Genomic DNA, 20867 nt, shown 5'->3' on the forward strand with positions numbered 1-20867 from the left:
TTGAAAAATTTTTAAACCCCTCATCATTTTTTTAGTTTGGAAAGTAGTCACATTTTAAGAAAACTTTTCCAGTACATTTTCTTTTAGCTGCCTTTGCATCATTGTACACATTTTGTTTTGCCTTCTCTTTCAAATATAAATTAATTACAAAATATTAGTTTAAATTATTGCTATCTTACATATCCTCCATCTCTGAATGCTTTCAATTTTTATTCTTTTTTCTTGCCTGTGAAATTATACCATGCAACAGAAAATTAATTTACTCAGGTTTATAAATATTTTAGTAGAACCAGAAGTAATCATTTGCAATATGCTGTAACTCCTTCCTAGCTATTTACTGTGTTAGTCTCTAAGAAGGAGCTAGGCACTGCATGGGATAAACAAAGGATCAAAAGAGGCTCCTTGCCTTTCTCAAAGTTTGTAGTTTATTTCATGGTGGTCCCAGGGCAAAAAGAGGAAGAAGATCTCAGATAATGGTCTTTTCTAGGAAAGGATCAGGGAGGGGAATTTGGCTTTCTGCCAATAGGATGGGAACAGGGGGGAAAGGTTAAAGCATTCCTTATACCTCTGGTATTGGGTTACAACAGTCATTAAGGCTTTTTTTTTTTTATCAGACAAATGAAGAGTTTCAACTGCAGTTCAATTTGGAATTAATTTTATGTTCCTCTTTAGATAAGGATAGGCTTCTGTCTATGATAACACAACTGCATTTGAAAATCATTTTTCTTATGCCAGCCAGCACTGCCCAGGTGAAGAATTAGGAATATCAAACCTCATATTTAGTCACCACAAGGCTCAGTCCTGCTAACTTTTCCATACTGAAATGCATTTGGTGAAAATGTGAGCCTTCTTTTGGGAGTAAAATGCTTAATGTTTTTAAAATGCATAATGTTTTTCAGCCATCTACCTTAAATGTAGATTTAAATGCTCACTTTTATATGCTGTATTCTTCATCTGTCACTACATATATGTTAAGGGGAAAAATCCCCTACCAGCTATGGGGTCTAGGACTTAATATGTCTACTCTATGATATTTTTGAGAATATATGGGTTAGAAATGTTATGTATAACACTCTTAATGTTGTAGTCTGTGCATCTGTTGTGGAAAGATTTTCCAATTGAGACCAATGAGAAGTTTGGCCTAAAAAAAGAACAAATTCTCCACCTGCTTTGGTCGTCTTCTAAGCAACCATCAGCAAAGTGATCTGGTGGACTCTGATGGAGTCTTAAGTCTTCATTTCCCCTTTTTTCACCTTGTCTGAAATTGCACCCTTTTGGGATGCAATTTTGTTTGCATGCAGGAGAAAAAAAATATCTTAAACACCTAACTGGGAAGAGAATCAGGAGAGATTAAGAGAAAAGAAGAAAAGAAAATTCAAAAAGTATTGTACCTAGGTATTTTTAAAAGTAAGGTCTAGACTCAAGGAGAGCAACCAGAAACCTGTGCTCTTTGTTTTTAAGGTGTGAGCAGTGCTGCAACTGAACCTTGTTGCTACAATGGGTGTAACAAGAGCCTAATCAAAACCACTGAGCTTCAGCGCTGTTTTAAGTTCACCTGCTCACTCTGAGAGCTCCAAATCAGCATAATAGTGAAACCTGAAACCAGAGTTTGTATCTAAACGAAAATGTGGTCAGGGAAGCAGAGCAGAGCACAGCTCTCTGCACATTACCAATGAAGTAGGAAGTGGCTGATCAGCTGCTGCAGATGTTGTTGCAGGTTCTTAGTAAACCCTTTGTAAAACTCAGAAAGCTTCCCAGATCTTGCATGTAGAAGTGGTGAAGTGCTTTGCAATAAAACTGAAAAGCTTGTTGGGTTTGCAGAGTAGCCCAAAAGCATTTTGCTTTATAAAAGGATTATTTTAAAGTGCAAGGCTTTCTGATGTGTAACTGATTCAAAAATCCTGAAGTAATTTTATGATGAAAACTCTAAAAATTCACTAAGATTTTTAAAATTATAAGCATTTTCATACAGAATATTTAAAGTTTCCTTGTAATACCTGTTCATTGTCAGGTTTTCTTAATAGTACTAAATTAAGCAAGAGTCAGCAATACACCAGGAGCTCAGTGCATCAGAGGTCAAACAAAGTAAGGTCTCACCAAATGCCATACTCTAGGCCAAAGAAAGAAGGTGTGGTTTTCTTAGAATGCAAAGTCAAAAATCAGATTTTTCCTTGCATCTGCAATAACTGTATTGTTATAGATAGGATCTTCTTACATACTTGTATGTATTTATGCAGCCTATTTATGATGAAGCAGATATGATGAGACCACTCAAAATGGAATGTGCACAGTGCTATGCGTTGCTGTTCATTTCCAGTTTTATTTAGGATGCAGTCTTGGACCAGAAATTTCTAGATCGAGGCAATGGATACGTTGTATGCTACAGCCTGATACCTTAAAAATCATTAGCAGTTCAGTCTTTGCAGTTAAGTCTGGACTGGTTGGAGACTGGAGACCAGGCTAATGCATTTGCAAAACAGTGTATTGCAGATAAGATCAACACAGCTGTTCTGAGCTAACTGGGATTTCTAAAGTACTGCTGGCTTTGGGAGCAGGTATGCTATGCGCCTTCAGTCCAGCCAAGGGTGAGAAAAGTATGAATAGCTGAAGCCAGACCACCCTCTGCTAGGACACAATATTTTTCTGCTTCAAGGGAGATTATCAAAATTATTATTTGTCATAGTTGCCAGTTAAAATCTCTGTGCCAAATAAGCACATTCTGTTGCAACACTGATTGGATTGAACAGACGGATTTGTATCTTCAGCTGATGGATGTAGAACTGTGGGTGTGAGTGTGAAAAAAATGTGTAGGTTTTTTTTCTCTTTGACAGCTTCCATTCTGCTCAGGTTGATAATTGATTGTTCACCTTCTTCTGTGTGCCAATCTCTCACCCAAACACTGAGATACCCTGGTATTTAGGGAGGCAATAAAAAGAGACATGTACTTTAAGCTTTTTTAGTACTGGAGCCAAAATCACCCTTGCACATGAGTCCAAATAATTTTACAATTTTGAAAAACAGAGAACCATCTGTGGCCAAATGATGGGATAGGATTCCTATCCCACCAAGTAATGCTTGTTCCAGGTGTACTCCACTATGGATTTTGCATAGTGCAAGGACTTCCCTTCATTTGCCACAAATTTATAGTATTATCATCTCAGGACACAGTGATAAAGTATCTCAGGACAACACTAAAGGTTTTAGTAGGGTGAGAATGGCTTTTTCTCATTCTGCCCTGAGTGCTTTTGTCCACATAGAATTCACAATTTCCAAAAGAGCTGGACTTCTAATTTCTCTTTGAACTCACATGAGAGAAGCATAGAAATCATGCTCTTTTATGCAGGTTGATTTCTTCTGCTATTGAACACAGAATATCTGGACATGAAGGGAAGATGGGATCTTTCTCTAGATGTCATACTGGCTACCAAAGATGTATGAGTGTTTGCCTTTCACAAGCCAAGAATGGCAAGGGTCAAAGTCACAAGTATTGCATCAAGACAACTACAGTGTCCTTCACTTCCCGATAAACAAACATTCCCAAGAATGAAAGTGACCTTTTGGCCACTGCCCATATGGAAGCTGTTTGAGAAGGTTCTCCAAGAACACAAGACAGATTTTTGCAGTGTTCTGTGCATTTTATACTGTAAGTGCTGAAGATCTGGGCATGCTTAAAGAAGTTTAATGCCACAAGCAGCTGTGTAATGGGATATTTGGGACATTCTGTGGACTGTTTTTATGGCAGGTTTCTCTATACAGCTGCAGTCCCTTTTCTTCTGTTCTTTGGTTTCTTGTTGAAGAGCTTCAGTATCTGCCTCTGTTTATTCAGTGCAGCACAACATGTGAAAAAGCTGAGAAGAGAGGAGAGGCTATTTGGAAACCAAGGTGTTAGCTGCCAAAGCTGCCACACAGTGACCACCCCTAACACTATTTACTGTGATCAGTAAATGTGAAGCCAGGATGTAGTTTCAGTTTAATTTTTTGGTCTGAATGTCTGTAGCTGACTGCTGTTCCACTGCGTCTACAGAGCTTTTCCATGTACCAAGCTTCCCAGATTAAAAAAAAATTAAAAATAAAAAAGTAGTAAAAATTTTAAAAAGGAGTAAAAATTAAATGCTCCTCTAAAATAGGAAAAAAAAAAACCCTGTTATGATAGCTTTGGCTCAGCAGGCCTGATTATAACACCTTTTTTTCCAAACAGCTTTTTAGCATGTCACTCTCCCACCTAAATCATTCCACTGTTTCTAGTATTAGAATTAATACCTACATCACTCTCAGTCATAAGTGTAATTATTTAAGCTAATTAAAGCTCTAAAGGTGCAGAAGAGTCAGTTCTAACAGTTAGAAAATAAAAAGCAATATTTCCATTAATATGATGATCATTTAGTTACTACTAGATTATAGCAAACTACAAAAATGAAAAAGGACAGGTTGTTCAGCCTTTATACTTAAAAATAAGCACTTAATCTAAAAGGCATGTGGTGTCCTTCCTGGCTTAGTTTCCTATTGCCTGGATTTGGCTCTCAAGAGACATCAGATGAAAGAAGTATTATGCACAGAGACTTGGGAAGAATTTTTACCTTAGTCCTAGAAACTTTTCACAAAAAGTAATACAATATGATGACGAAAGGTTCTTATGCATGGTGTGCACATACACAACACTCTCTGGGCAACATAGACATAACCACAGAAAAACTGATATAGGATCCCCTATTAAAACACAAAAATAAATTTGAGAGTATCATTAATATCAATTAACCTAGCTTTCAGGAAAACAAAATAAAACAACAACTAAAAAAACCAATCAAACAAATAGAAAAATAGACTCCTTTCTGGTTGCTTTCTTTGATTAGAATCTAGAATTCATCTGTTATAGAGAGACACCTGTTGTCAGTGGTATTCATCTTTATAAGAAGTTTTAGGGCAATGAGAAATTATAGCTGGTAGTCTGTGGATGAATAAAGAATGTGAAGAATTAAATGCTAAGATATAGTCTGCAGATACTCAGGTACAACAAGAACACAATCTTGCGTAACCTTGGCTCATTTAAGCAAAGTTTGCTTTTATTCAAATGCGATTTTATATATATAATGAAGAAATGTAAACCATACCTGTGAAACAAGGTTGTGTGATGATTTGGGAGAAAAAATCAAGTTATAAGCAGCTCTACAATTGGGTAAGGACTATGATGAGACAGAAGAGTATAATGCATAAATGTTACCAGCTTGAAACTGTAAATTCTTGTAGTGGTACCCTTAAAGAATTTTCACAAAGGTTTTGAATAAAAGCTTTTTGCTCATGGGAATTAGTTTAATAGTCAGGAGCCAGCACTTCCAAAATGGGAGGAGAGATGACAGTTGGATAAAATACTTAAATCCTCTGGATTCAATCAGTAGAGATATAGCCAGATGAAGAATGACTTGCAATTTTCATCACTACATGTGGCAGACAAGTGCATGCTCTGTAGAATTGCAGTGCTAGATTTTCTAAGTGTTGAAAATGTTAGAGATAACAGAAATACCTATGCATTAATTGCTACATGGGAAAAAAAAAAAAAAAAAAAAGAAACAAAAACCAAACAAAAAAAAAAAACTGTTAATTTAAAAAATTTAAAGTCACTGACAAGAAATCTGAGTTATGTATTAATTCCAGTGGTGTCAATACCTTTTGGGTACAAAACAGTGGTGATAAAAAGGCTTTTGACTCTCTTGCTAAGGTAAAAATAAAAGTAATAGAACGTGAAGCCTGAGAAGCTTAGAAAATGGTAAGATGCAGATTCAAATGGTAAGCAAACTTAAATGAACAAATATCACTACAAAAACTCTATAGTATTCTGTCTCTTGTAAACACCCATCAAACAAGTAAGTGAAAGACACATTTTAGCCAAATGTTACTTTAGTATCTCTAGCTGTTGATCTCAATATAGCAGCAAATATTTCAGATGTGATGTAATGCACAGGATAGCAGTCAAAGGATGTCATCATTGAATTGGAAGGGATATAAATAAGTCGTTTGTCACTATGTTATGTCCATCACAATCTGTAGGGTAAGAACAACAGTACTAGAACTTATTCATGCCATAAATTTATCCTGCTTCTTCAACATGGACCTCAAGACATGGAAATTCCACTTTCACTGTTAGAAAGTGCCTCCTAACAAATGTTGCTGGCCTTTAAACATGTTTCTTTTTGTGTCTTCACTATGGAAAAGTGGGGGGAAATATAAATTATCCCCTTTTTCACTACCAGAGACTTAGGTATTAATTTTGTTCTATCCCAATCTTACCATGGTTCCCTAAACAATGACCATTTGTTCAATATATTCAGGAATTCTTGTTTTCTAGACCTCATTCTCACTATTTTCCTTTGGGTACTCTCCAGCTGGTTGTTTGACATTGACTCTGCTGTAGCCTCCTCCATACTAAGAGAAAGGATTCTTTCACATGACTTTTGGGCTATATTTTTGAAAAAAATGTTAAAAAGATAAGTGGTACAAATTTAATCTTGGCAAGTCTTATATTGTTAGAATCTTCTTTTGTAAGATACATGTTTCTTAATGCACAAACCATAAAATAATTCACTATGGAATCATCTGTGTTGGGACTATCAGTATTTTGCTATTTAAGTAATGGAGGAACTTAACAGATTTAAAATGTGCCATTATCCACGTGCATGTTTAAAAGTTGGTCCAAGCATCCACTAAAAAGTATTCATCCATAAATTTTTGAGTTCTGAGGTAGTAAGTAGAAAAACTATCAAGGCTTTATAATTTCATTTTGGTTTCCATGTGAGATATGGAAAGGTCCATCCTAAGATTATCAATTACCCTCTCCCTGTCTATCACAAGGACAGAATTCCAGACACCAAATAAACTAAAAAAGCTCTTCCAATAGATTGTTGCAATTTTCAGTCTTCACATTAAACTTCAGTAAATATTTGTCATTGTTCTGTGTTTTGAGTCACTTGTTTTACCTTGTGGCTAACATTTCCTTTACTTGACAAGATTTTAATCTCTCACAGGTGCGAATTTAAATAAAATCTCCAGAAGGCAAGGGGTTTCTTCTCAGCTGTAATTGATTTCAACAGAACTCTGAACTTTTTTTTCCCTCTGTTCTCCTCTTCCTTGGATTTTTCTGGATTTATCTCCATGCAGCTGGGGACAATTCTTTCTGGGTAGATTTTAATCTACTAATGATACTTCAAAAAATAAAAGATACTTCAAAAACATCATGGCATCCAAACTCTGATTTAATTTGCTTGCATAGAATAATTTCTCTGAAAAACGACCCTCAGAGCAATGGTTGCTATGGATTGGTTGTGGCTTGTGCAGGGAGCATGAATTCAGTGCAGCACACTTGCAGAGCAGCTCACTCATGTAATTGTGGCTTCTGTGCCTGGTGCACAGCACCATTGGTCTTTAAGGCTACACCTGTCTGCTGAAGGTGTAGTTTTTGTGCAGTTTCACAAACTGCCAATTTTCTACTCTGAGCTTGCTAGGAAATTAAGTCCAGACTTTTACAACTTACATTAAAAACGTATTTGAAGATGTTCAGAGACCTGCACCTCTCTTTATAAAGGCCAAAATATATTTTCGTCTCTCATCCCTTCCCTTAAAACTTCTCTGAGCAAGAAAAACTCAGCAAGACTACATCAGTGCTCTTATGAAGCTCTGCAGCTGCTCTTTTTAAGCAAATTGTGGAATTAAATTATAATTTAGTTTTAAAACACAGGTATTATTATAATGGATGAACTGAGATTTTTCTTGTCTTGTTCATGTCTTGGCAAAGACATTTTCGAGGTCTTGTACAGGGAGAACATACCTGAACGAGAGTCTCCTCTCTACTCTGAAAAGATAATGCAACAAAAATATCTAAGAGCAGGTTCAACAAAGCATTCTTTCTCCTGGGTATATGCAGTACTGATATCTTACCCAAAACTTCATCAAACACAGCAAAATTTCTTCCTCAGATGTTTGCTTGATAAATTCAGTCAGTTCTGCTTTATTTCAGATCCTAAAAGTGAAGGTTTGAAAAAGAAGGCACCCTCCTCAGCAGCACTTGCCCCACCAATACCTCCATCACATTCTGCTGTGCAGTTGCCACCTCCTCCACCAGCCTCTCACCCATCCCTGCAGGTGCCAGCAGCTCCCAGTCTCCCTCCCAGGAACATCAAACCCACATCTGAAACAATGTGAGTGAACATAAGCATTTATTTTCTCACCTTTCTCTGCCTATCACTTTCCTGCTCCAGGCAAAGGCTGCATGAGTTCGAGGTTTCTGAAAGGGGTGTCTCTCAGTACTTTTTTTATCCTGCCCTGTACCTAACTTGTTTAGAATTAGCTTTCATTAGTTTGGACCCTCTGTCTGTTCAGTTGTTTCCCTGAATTGTCTTGTTTATAACAATAATTTTTTTTTGCTTTTGTTGGTGAGGGAAGGGGGATGGGAACACACTGGGTTTTTACTCCAGAACAATCCAAAGACTTTAAACACTGATAGCAAATCAGTTGCCTCAATAGCAGAAGTTTTCCCCTGATTTTTTCTGGGCAAAGAGGGCAAGGAGGGTCAGGTCTATGAGTCAATACCCCAGGAAGCAGCTTTGCAAGCTGGAGGAACTGAGCTCATCAGTGGTTGTGAAACTGCACTGAGGTCATGTCATGGCCTTGGTGATAACCCTGGGAAGCCTCTCTTGATATGGGGCTCTTTTCCTTATCCTTCTTTCAAGAGCAGTGTACAAAAGCAGAACCTCTGCAGACAGAGTTATAAGTACTTGAGTCCAGCACGAAAACTGACCAGAATCAAGCTGAGCCTGAATAATGAGCTGCTCTCTGTCCAGCAAAAGCAAAGAGCATCAAACAGCAGGCAGGGAGAGTTGGGGAGGAGTGCCCAGTCCAGCTCAGAGCTGTGTGACAGCATCAGTACCTGCAGCAGCCGTGCTGGGCACCCTTCTCTTTGCCAAGGCACAGGAGCCAAGTTTGACACCAGACACTTCTGGAACATACCTCCAGATGCCCTGGATGTCTGCTCTCCCATTCCTGTGTGCCTTGTAAAGTCTTCCCTCTGCTAAAAGTTTGTGCCTGGTGCTGGTACCTTTGCTTTCACCTGTATCCATGCTTTCCCCACCGAGCCAATTTTAGAACATCCCATTCTGCTTTCAAGTCCTTTTTTTGATTTCACTTCTTTGATGATGACTGTTAGCCCTTGTTTGCTTTCTGCTTTTCGAGGCATTATAAAGTTAAAAGTACCTGATATTATTAATTATATTCTCATTTCAATTTCTTATTTCTCTAATTTGAACAACATTTTAAATCTAAGAGCACCAGTGACATTTTACCTGGCCTAACCTTTACTCCATTGCTTCTCTTGTCCCTTATTTAGACTTTAAGTCAAACAAGTCAAAGTCTCAGAGCTGTATTTAGCACTGAGCAAAAGTCTGACATTGTACTTTTGCCCTGTGTAAGAAGCCTGCACCTGCAAAATTGGTTAAAAAACCCAACAGATTCTTTCCATACAGTCAGCCCATCTGCCTATGATATTTTCATACAATGCTCATCTTCGTGGTATTCTGAGTGCCTTTGGCTCACTTTGATGTTTTTTACTCAGGATCAAGGTGGCCTGACCTAAAACACCGAGTCACAGTTAGGGAGAATAATTTAGAAAATCTTGTATGTACTTAAATAGGATGTAGGGCTCAACAGACTGTTCAGCCTTTGTATAAAATAAATAATAAAAAGCACCAGAAAAATGGTGAATGAAAATGTAATCTTAAAACTATATTCATAGGTTTCACATCTATATTTTCATACTTACAGAAACCTAGACAGTGAAGAAAATTATGATGACGTTGAATTTGTGTCATCAGGTAAGATGCATATACTTCATACACTTTAATTACTGGCTACTGGGAGAAGCTGTAAACATGTTGTATTTATAAGATAAACAAAAGTTCATTGTATTCAGGAGTGATTTGTATAACTAATTATACTGGTTCTGCAGCTTTATGGGTGAAGATGGTTGTCTCATAATGTTAACAGATCCAGACTGAGAAACTGCTTTAAATTTCTTTCTTCTCCTTCCCTGCTCTCTTTTTATTTTTTTTTCTTCTTTTTTTTCTTTCTTTTTTTTTTTGTTTGCTTAGAAATATGCTGGGACCATAAATCACCAGATTTTCCCAAAATGAATGCTGCTCTTTCAGAGTTGATTATGTGTGGTCTGTTGATGGAGGCACTGTCCTATACTTGATTAAAAAAAAAAAAAAATAGATGGGTTGACTGTCCTCTTACTGTCACTTTGTGGTCTGAGGCAGTGAGAGGCAGTGAGTTGTACCAGGAGCTGCAGAGAAGCAGATTGTGACAAAAGAATTTCAATTTGCCTTCTGATCTCTCCTTGGTGGTACTTGGTCTGTGCCAGGCACACTGTGCATTTACTGTGCTAGCCATCCACAGCTCACAGCACTGCAGGCTACTCTGCTGAAACAGAGCTTTTCTTACCTGCCTGCAGAGGAAGGAGGAAGCAGGAGATTCACAGATTATCTTCTCCTGCTGCCCAGGGCAGAGGCTGGCTCTAGGAAAAGAACCTTTGGCCAACTTATTCAGCTGTTGGGCTGGTGCAAGCAAGTTCTTTGAGGTCTGTTTGGATTTATTAGGTTTTTGACAATTACTTTTCATATAAATAGTGATTTTGTAAACAAACAGCATAGGTAAATTCACCAATATAATTTAAGATTTTTTTGAAACAAATTTTCCACTTTAAAAATACATAGTGAAATATGCTGTTTGTAGATATTTTTAGTTTGGAGTGTTCTACAAAAGCAATATGGAAAAACTGAATTTTGCTTTCATACCTTCATCAAGAAACAGGAGCCTACACATATTTCTGGTTAATATCACTGATGTTATAGGCAGTTTTAAATAGTTAACACTAGAAATAATTGTTTTCTGTACAGGAAAAAAATAAATACCCTGTTGGTTTTTTTTTGTTGTTGTTCCTGTAGGTCATCGAAATACACAGAGGGTAAGTACTATCTGCTGACATAAACCTATCTTTTTCCAGCAAAAACTTACAAATTTAGCAAAACTTCTTCATTACATTAAACAATTACTACCAGATTTAATCCAGTATATTCACAGTAAGTTGTAGAAGCAATTATTTATTGTGAAGGATAGAAATAATATCAGAGAAGCTGAATAAACTAGAACAAATTATCAAACCTGCTTTTTAGACACAAAAATTGATTAAAAAGAAAAGAAAATGCAATATTATGCCTTCTATCACCACTGACATTTCATTTCAGTAGAATTTTCCAGAAATAATAGAAATAATAGCTCTGTTCCATTCTAGTAATAGAATATTTCAGTTACTATTTCAGTTAATCGCAGATTTTTATCAGTATGTTTAAGCACCTGGCTACATAAGGGCTAAGACAGTCTCTTGGATCCTAATCTGAATCCTATTTAAATCCTTAGCATTCCAGTTTAAATAGGGCTAACCCTGACACCTTCATACAGCAGTGCAATCATCAGCAGTGATAAAGATTTTACAGGGCACACATTGCAATTAAAACATCCACTTTGAATTAAGCAATGTGCTCATGTGATTCCAGCAATCCAAGATTTCATAGGTGTGATATTGCAAAAAAAAAAATAGCAGAAGTAATAGAATAGTGTGCTTGAATAATGGAATAACTTGTTTGGGGAAAAATAAAGGTATTTTCATTTTGCTATAAATGTTTTTTATATAATTTGTATGAAGTATGAAGTTTATGTAGCAGGCCAAATTTCCTTGTGTCTTTCCAATTGTATTTAGACCATTGAAAATGGATTATTTTTTATAGGGCCAAGAAAGTGATGGAGAGATGTATGAAGACATTAATGACATCAGGTAGTAATTCTAAACTCTATAACCTATTGTATCTTTATTACTATGTTTTCTAATAGGTGTATGTCATCTGGCACAAAAGTTATTTCACTGTAGTCCCTGCCAGGCATTACTGTCTGCATTTGTTTCCCCTGGAGAAAGTCTGGCTGTTCACAAGTTCTTTCCCAGTTAGACATGCCATACTCTGGCATGGCAAAATTCCTGCAATTAAATAATGTAATTACTGGGATCAACGTAACAGAACTCTGCTTTCTGATCTAAGAAGTATGTCTGAACCACTGGTTGGAATTACAGTCTAGGAGGAAAAATAAGCTCAGTCCCAAGGTATTATGGTCCCAGATAGATCTTTTGCTGTGTTTTTGTTTTTTTTTTTAATTGCTTTTCAGATAAATGTTCTTAGACCTCCTATAAGAGGCTGGATTGACACTTTTCATTGCCTGAGTCAACTAGTATAGCTACAGAGACAATACAAGCTCTGCTTATTCTTCTTCCATTTAGACCTTACATTTGATGACTCTCCTGCCCCAGTAATGTCTAAATCTGTGGGATTTACTGTATTGCAATAGGCAAAGAAAAACTCTAATTACCTCTGAATAAGTAATTTAGATGCATAACAATTTTCGGCAAAAAATTGTTGTTTAATTCCCTTTGATTTATAGCCCAAGTGATCCTCATGTCAGACCTTTTTTTTATTTTTTAGCAATTTGAGAATATCTATTTAGCGAAAGTATTTTTAAAAATAAATAAGGGAGTCTCAGGCTATCAGTTCCATAGGGTTTCTAAAACATAGGTTCTTCCAGCCAAATGGGAGAGCTGGAGATGCAAGACTAATCCAATCCCAAGCTCCCAGACCCAGTACCTTCCAGTCCACAAGGCAGAGCAGGCAGTATACCCTGGTGAGAAGAAACGAGTGCAGAAGACTGACTCATTTGTGTAAACTGCTGGAATAGGTTGCACAGTCTAGTGACAGCTCAGGCTTCAGGTCAGCCTACATCAGCCACTGGTGGCCTGGGTAAATATTTATCAGCTGCATCCAGTAGAGCACCTAGACTGCTGCCAGTTTGCAAGCATGCTAAAAATTAGCTCAGAGACTTTTGGATACACACATGTGGAGCCAGATAACCTTTTCTGGTGTGTTGCCCTCATGAAGACAGACTTTAATTTACATATGTAGTAAAGAGCTGCTTATTCTATCTGTTGCAGCTGCATTATGGTTTAGAATTTGTAGCTTTGATTTCACTTGGAGAACTCTTTTTCCATCACCTACAGTTTTTTGTCAGCCTTGGGTAAGGTAGCTCTAAGGAAGATTTGCTTCATACTTTCTGTCCTGGCAATGCACTTTCAGATCATCAAGGGGAAAAGAGAAGAAGTGGGGCAAAGAAGATAAGAGAAGAATAGACCAAGAGAAGAAAGAACAAAAGGAAAAAGAAAAGAAAGAATATGACCTGAGGAAAAAGTTCAAAGTAAGCTTTTGATTTGGTAATGTGGACAAAGGTATGCAAGATGCATTATTTAGCATTGTCAAGTTCAAAATACACTTTTCACCTGGCTATGGAACTATTTGTTATGGTAGGTAGTTCAAACACCTGCATAGATTCTGAATAAGGGTTTAAGCTACCTTTTTTTGTTTGGCCTATGTTTGAATACAAGCTCTGCACTGATGGATGGCAAAGATTGTGTGATTACAGTTTTCATTAAATTACTTCCTTACCTTTTTTCTATATAAGTAAGTTTTAAAATAATCTGTTTCTACTTTTCTATTTCTAATAATTTACTTCATTAGAATAGCATCTAAAGCCCTTAAGAAAAGTGGGAATTGTATCCCATACACATAGTGTTGTTTGCTTCACTGTAGTGAGATACAAAAATATTTATACCTTTAAAGTTTTCAAATTGTATTGCAACACATTGCCCTTGCCTTGGTAGAAAGGGATGTATCATAAATTCCAGCCTAAAGAGAAGGAGGACTTGTATAGGAGAGTTACAGTCATTCTCTGGGGCCAAATGATGAGTTCTTTCTGTTTTAAATAATTTATATATATCTGGTGGTCAGCATGCTCTCACAGTTTACAAGTCTGACAGTCAGTTTTTCTTAACTAATGCCCATTCACAATTCTCCAGTGACAACTTCAGTGTCACTGTACACATGGACAGCTTTGTTTTCCTTCCTGTTATGCTCTGTACAGATAAAGTCATAGTGATTCACATCATGGCCTTGGTCTGCTGTGGAGAGCCTGACATGAGTTAAGAAGCAAATATTAAAGGTACACATAGTTAATAATAGTGAGTTAGCTGTGTTTATATGGTGCCAAGTATATTTTTTAGACCACTCACAAGAAGTCTAGACATTAGTGCATAGAAAGCTTTTAGCTTATAGACTTTGCTACTGCAGCCATTAAGGTATTTTATTATTCTTAAAGAAATATATTTGGCCTCTTATACAGGATAGATATTCCTGAATTAGTCTGAATTAGCAAGAGCAATATGCCTCTGAAATACATATCCTAAAGTCACAAATACGAAATCCCAAAATGGCTTCTTCATAGCATAATATAAAGACCAAACAAAGTGAATCCTGAACATCAGTAAACAGCGTGGTCGTCTCTTGTGAGTACTTGCAAGACCATTTATAGAGTAGAATTGTAAACACAAAGCATAATGTGGCAGACTCATTAACCTTAAAGAATATTGACTTATATGATTTGTGTCAGGAATAGTGTGGCCAGCAGGATCAAGGATTGTCTGATTGTCCCCCTGTATTTGGCACTGGTGAGGCCACACCTCAAATCCCATGTCCAGTTTTGGGCCCCTAAGTACAAGACACTGAGGGGATGGAGTGAGTCCAGAGAAAGGCAGTTGAGCTGGGGAAGGGTCTGAAACACAAGTCCTGTGGGGAGCAGCTGAGGGAGCTGGGTGTGTTTAGCCTGGAGAAAAGGTGGCTCAGGGGGGGACCTTCTCATTCTTCACTGCCTGACAGGGAGTAGCCAGGTGAGGGTCAGCCTCTTCTCCCAAGTAACATGGGATTAGAAAAAGAGGAAATGGCCTCAAGTTGTTACAAGGGATGTTTAATTTAGATATCAGGAAAAATTTCTTCATGGAAAGGGTTATAAAGGGTTGGAAGAGGTGCCCAGTGAAGTGGTAGAATCATTTTCTGTGGAGGTATTAAAAACGAGTGTAGATGTGGGGGATGCTTATGTAGATGTAGATGTAGATGTGGATGTAGATGTAGATGTGGATGTGGATGTGGATGTGGATGTGGATGTGGATGTGGATGTAGATGTGGATGTGGATGTAGATGTAGATGTAGATGAAGATGAAGATGTAGATGTAGATGTAGATGTAGATGTAGATGTAGATGTAGATGTAGATGTAGATGTGGATGTGGATGTGGATGTGGATGTGGATGTGGATGTGGATGTGGATGTAGATGTGGACGTGGACGTAGACGTAGACGTAGACGTAGACGTAGACGTAGACGTAGATGTAGATGTAGATGTAGATGTAGATGTAGATGTAGATGTAGATGTAGATGTACATGCTTAGATGCTTAGATGCTTAGGGGCATGGTTTAGTCGAACTTGGCAGTGTTAGGTTAACAGGAATGTTCAGTGATCTTAGAAGTCTTTTCCAACCTAAAAGATTCTGTGATTCTATGAGTAATTCTGCTAGAAATAAATGAAGACACCATTGGAATTAAATACATCTCTTCTGTGAACTCATAAAAGGTGTCATAGGCTAGTCTATAATCATAGCATTAATCTTAATATGTTAATCTTGGTATTAATCTTTTATTCTTAGTCTATTAATCCTAGTATTCCTGTGATTTTGCCAGTCAGTTATTTGATTGCTCTATTGCCATGCCATTCCCTTCTTTTAATCTCTGATTTTTAATTTAAATTGAGTAATTGGGGCAGGAGGAAGCCTTTCTGTTTATTTGTCCACATTATTTTAAATGTCAATGAAACAAGTAACCATCATTATCATTGTTTTTACTTTTTTTTTCTGAATTGCTGGGAAACAGCTCCATTTTTACACATCTGTGATATCTTCTGTTTCTTCTTCAGTTAACGGGACCCATTGAAGTCCTTCATCAGGCACGAGTTTGCGTTGACCACAAGGGAGGGAAGAATGAACTGACTGTCAAACAGGGGGATAAGATTGAAATCATTCGCCTCACAGACACCCCAGAAGGAAAGTGGCTGGGCAGGATAAAAGGAAACTGTGAGTTCTGTTTCTTTACTGTGCTCCTGAATGTTTTCACTGCATGACAGCAAACGTGAGCATTACACCAAGGACTAGCCCTACCATGGCTGAGTCACTGGCTACCAAATTAAATAATTACCCCAAGTTACCCTTCCATCCTCAGATGGCATACAAGGCATAGTTCATAGCAGAGAGTTACTGCACAGCATAATGTAACACCTATAGGCACTGGAATATGTTAGGTACAGTATGCTGGGACCTTCAGTGATGTGCTGAGGGTTATTCCCTGTCAGCAGCCTTCAAACAGCATCAGAACTCAGCTCCCTGCAAGTAGCAGGTATCACCTTTCTTCATGTCTTTGCATTGAACGTAACACAGGTAATGTTAAAATAGAATTAGAGAATATAAGGGCCTGTTTTAAGGGTTTTTCTTCTTCCTATTCCTATGAGGAAGTTTCTAACTGACTTCTAGATTTTATTTTCTCTGAAATCCAAGATGTTTCTCATATTTTATAAATACCATCAGTGGATCTTTGAGTATAAAGGCGTTGATGGTCTGGCTCCTGAGTTATAAAAGGTTGATCTGTAAAATCGATCAAAATTATTAAAAGCATTTGCTTGATCTTTAGGGGGACTAAAATGACAATAAAATTATTAAGATAATTCACACATGCAGAACAGAGTTCTACAAAACTGTAGATGATATCAGCTGAGCAGTTTGTAGTGATTGATATAAACAGATAGTAAGGAACAGAGTTTGTCTCATACAAAGAGAATCTGGGAAAGCTGGGACTGTTCAGCCTGCTGAAAGGAAAACTAAGGGGTATAATTGTTCATAAATACCTGGTAGAAGTATGTAAAGAAAATGGAGCCAGACTCTTTCCAGTTACCCAGTGACATTGCAAGAGGCAACAGGCACATACTGAAACACAGGTGCTGTATTCAAACAGCAGAAAACACTTCTTTTACTGTGAGGGTGACCAAGCCAGGGAAAAGGTTGCTCAACGAGGTGGTGGAGTCTTTTATCTCTTCCCACATCAGTTCTCCAGACTAAGATGTTGATTCTTAGTTGAGGCCTGGGCCCTTTTGGCACCAGAGATGCCCCCTTGCTGAGCCATTTAGTCCAGTTTATCTCTTCATGAACCAACTCTCTGTGGTAGAGAGGAGGTGGGGGGTAGGTGTCCTGCCACAAGTGGTCCCAAAGCCAGCTGAGAAAAGGAGTCTCTCTCATGGTTCCTGCACAGAAAATTCTTCTGCTGTAGCTGAGGAGCAAATAAAGATGAACTTAACATTACCTGAGGAAGGCTGAGATCTGAGATAGATCTTATATTTGTATTTGTGATAATAGATGAGGCTGCTTGGAATGAGACATTCCTCTAAAAGTTTTCAAAAATTGTACAAAACAATTCAGTCACTGGTTCTGAACCTCTTGTTAAAGTCAGCCCGGCATCATGACCCCTAAACTGCATGGTTTCACTTATTTAGATGGATACATTAAAACAACCATGGTGGAGATTGATTACGATTCATTAAAAAGAAAGCAAAAACCATCTACCAGAGCTGCTGTGAAACATACAGAGAGTGACCAAGAAATGTATGATGATGTTGGGGAGCAGGACACTACTAGCAGGTATGTATAAGGAATGCATGAAAAGAAACAAGTGATTCACCTGGGTCAGCCTGGACAGGGGAAGTTTTACAATAAACCCAGCCCTTGACACAAAACAGCCATTTATATAAGAAATGTGTAACTGTTATATGTAGCTATTCAGACTGAATTTAAATGAAATCTGCAATCCATCATCTATAAGCACTCATACTGAGAAGGAGCCCATACTTTTGGAAAAGTAGGTACTTTGAAGTAGGTACATTGAAATCCAAAGGAGAAAAAAGTGCAAGCCAAGCAAGATTACAAATCATCTGCAGGAAGTCCAATTTTCTTCCCTCTCTCTCTCTTTACTTGCTCTGTCTTTTGGAGTCACCTTTTTCTAAAGTGCAAGAATAAAAGACTCAAAAAGTAATGGAAACACTCACTGCACCAAGGAAACCCTGATTACCCTCACTGCTCTCATGAGCCTTAGCATGAATCTTTAAGTCTTACTAACTAATCTTACTAACTCTTTCATTTTGATGAGAAAGGACTTCTGGAATCATGTCTAGGGTAACCCTTCAGAAAAGTGTACAGATTATGAATTTAACCCTGGAAACAAGGCCTCTCAAATTCCATGAGATGGGTATGAGCTATACTTTTTTGTCTTCATCAGAAGCTTCTCCTTTACAGCACAGTCTCCATGCATTTGCATGCTACATTGCAGATTCTCCACTTCAATGTGACATATCCAGCAGCAGATCAGACTTGCTGGCACAGAAATACCCTAGTGGTCTTGTCACAAGAGTCAAGGCTATCACATAACCTAGCATGACAGTGGTACTTATGTTACCAGGCCTCACAGGAAAGTTTTGTTTCTTACATATGATTCAACAAACCATGCTCCACAAAATGTCCTGATGTGCAGAAACAGAGCCTGGGATTCAGATAAGAGACCTGCATATAGGTGTAATGTAGGGCAGCAATCTTGAAGCACTCAGCCATTACACCTGATTTTTACTGCTTCTGATGAAACTCCTTAGCTTAGAGGCCTGCCAGGAAAAAAAGGAGTGTGGCTGGGTGGCTGCTAGAACATCCCCATGAGCTTCAGCAGCAGCAGGTGAAGTCTGCCTTCAGGCTGTCACTTTTCGTGCAGCAAATACAGCTTTGTGTCTGATATTTTTCCAGGTTGCTCAGTATCAGTTTTCCTCCAGGCACATTGGTCTCACAGCATTGTGACCTAGCCATGAGAGTCATGTTAGTTGTTCTAGGTTTCAGGTAATCTCAGCATTAGTTACTTCATTGCAGGGGTATCTTTAGCCAGTCCTTTTCAGTAGGGCAATCATTACAATTATCACCTCAATGCAAAAAAATTAGAAAATATATTGAATTCAAAAGCAAACCATTGCACTTACACAGTTGCATACTAAAATATCAGTGTATTCCAAGGAATTTCAATGCATTAATGATTGACTTAGATTCATTAAATCCTTTAAGCTGTATTTTGACTTTTTTTTTTAATTCTCCAGTGATTAATAGCACTCTGTTCCATTCATGAGCATGAAGTGTTGGAAAGTCTGACATATATCAACATGTTTTGATTCCACTGGAAGAATGCCATTGCAAAACAAAGCTCTTGACCAAATAGTATTATCTCATTATCAGTAGTATTGCTAATATTCCAAAATTAATAAATGACTAGGGTGTTGTATTTCAGTATTTCTTGGCACGAGAGTTTAACAAATATCTTGTTTTGATATATAATTTTAGGTAAGGCTTTGACCTGGAAATAATCTCTGCTACTATGAACTTCTCAGGTTTTTTTCAACTTCTGTTAGAATGTTGGATGAATATGGAATCCTTCCATATTGTTAGAAACACACTAAAACCCAGTGAAAGCTAGTTCAGCAATAAATTAACTTGTTTACCATTTCATTTCAAGAAGATCACCTCATAAGTACAAATCTAAAGGGTCTGGATTTGCTTTCTACTGCTTAGTCAGATTTTATTTTTTATTGCCATCAGGTCTGACTACGTAATGTTCTGAGATCCCCTGCACTCAAATTATCCTATGATTCAAAAGCATATTTCATACTTTAATTTAAAGATATCAAGAGGAATATAAAATACATTCTAAATATTTTTCCCAAGCCCAAAAGCTTTAGAATTAATAATTGCACAAGTGGTAGGTGGTCATGGTGCTTTCTTTTTCTGAAGGATGACTGCTTTTCTCTAAAATGTCTTTTGTTTGCTTTTCCAGTCAAAGTGGTGACCAAGGTGGAAGTGGAAGTAAGTTCTACTTACATGTTTAAGGGGGAGTTGTTCCTATGTATTTCTTACCCTCACATTCTGACTTCTTCAGGCTCCACATAATGCATTAATTATCTACAAGCAAGTTAAATGTTAGCTAGCAGGCAACAAACAAGGAAGGGTGGTGGCCAACTAAACTTCCCCACTACCTATGGGAACTTGGGTGAGACAGAAACTTTGTCTTCAGATGCTGTGAATCATGAGTATGCCAGATGATCAAACTTTAGTTTATTACTTGTGTGTGAAGGCAAATCATCCCACAAAACAGCACAGATATAACTGGAGAAATATCAACAAGAGCAAGAGGTTTTGTACAGGAGAAATTCAGTTCTGAAATAACTAGCACCACTATGAATTAAAGATTCATTTTGCTGGCAGAATTAGGGGGAACTTCAATTGCAGCAGCACACTGGAGGCCCAATTGCAGCAGCTTCATGCTGTCAAGCCGACACATTCAAACCCTGTTTCCCCTTTCTTAGCATATATTTATATAGCATTCTTTATTAATCACAAGAGGATAGCTCATCTTCTCAGCTTCAAGTTTAGATACTGGTCATGGCAGAAGCATCCCCTGACAGTACTGAATGGAGCTTCTGCCAGCTGAGTACAGATTTCAGTGCCTACTCTGACCAGGGGCTAGAATTGGACATGCAAACCCTGCACTGAAGGAGGTGGGGCCAAAAGTGAAACCAAAATAGGGAGCTTACATTGCTCTTGTCTCTGACTTCTCTGGATAAAAACAATATGTCAGCTCCTGAGAGTGTTAGTCCAACACGTTCAATCATCACTTGAATCACACATGAAAACTTAAAAGTCATTATAAGGTCTGGGCCAAAATCAGCCATTTAGAATTTCATTGACTACAGTGTAGAAGCATTCATTTTCAGCATGCTCTCGT

The 20867-nt window shown here is 37.7% G+C and overlaps 1 protein-coding gene across 3 annotated transcripts in view; it reads left to right on the forward strand.

Moving 5' to 3' along the window:
- The window catches only part of FYB1 (FYN binding protein 1), a 56522-nt gene that overhangs the window by 24674 nt on the left and 10981 nt on the right, over window positions 1-20867 (forward strand). For 2 of the 3 annotated variants that reach the window (XM_056514092.1, XM_056514093.1), the window contains exons 3-10: window positions 8006-8186; window positions 9805-9854; window positions 10986-11005; window positions 11826-11872; window positions 13215-13332; window positions 15934-16090; window positions 17557-17701; window positions 19920-19948. In XM_056514092.1, coding sequence (XP_056370067.1) covers window positions 8006-8186; window positions 9805-9854; window positions 10986-11005; window positions 11826-11872; window positions 13215-13332; window positions 15934-16090; window positions 17557-17701; window positions 19920-19948 — 747 coding nt within the window. The remainder of the gene's footprint in view (window positions 1-8005; window positions 8187-9804; window positions 9855-10985; window positions 11006-11825; window positions 11873-13214; window positions 13333-15933; window positions 16091-17556; window positions 17702-19919; window positions 19949-20867) is intronic. The other variant, XM_056514095.1, reaches the window with a different exon arrangement.

The sequence above is a fragment of the Oenanthe melanoleuca genome, chromosome Z, assembly GCF_029582105.1.
Source record: "Oenanthe melanoleuca isolate GR-GAL-2019-014 chromosome Z, OMel1.0, whole genome shotgun sequence".
Classification (NCBI taxonomy): domain Eukaryota; kingdom Metazoa; phylum Chordata; class Aves; order Passeriformes; family Muscicapidae; genus Oenanthe; species Oenanthe melanoleuca.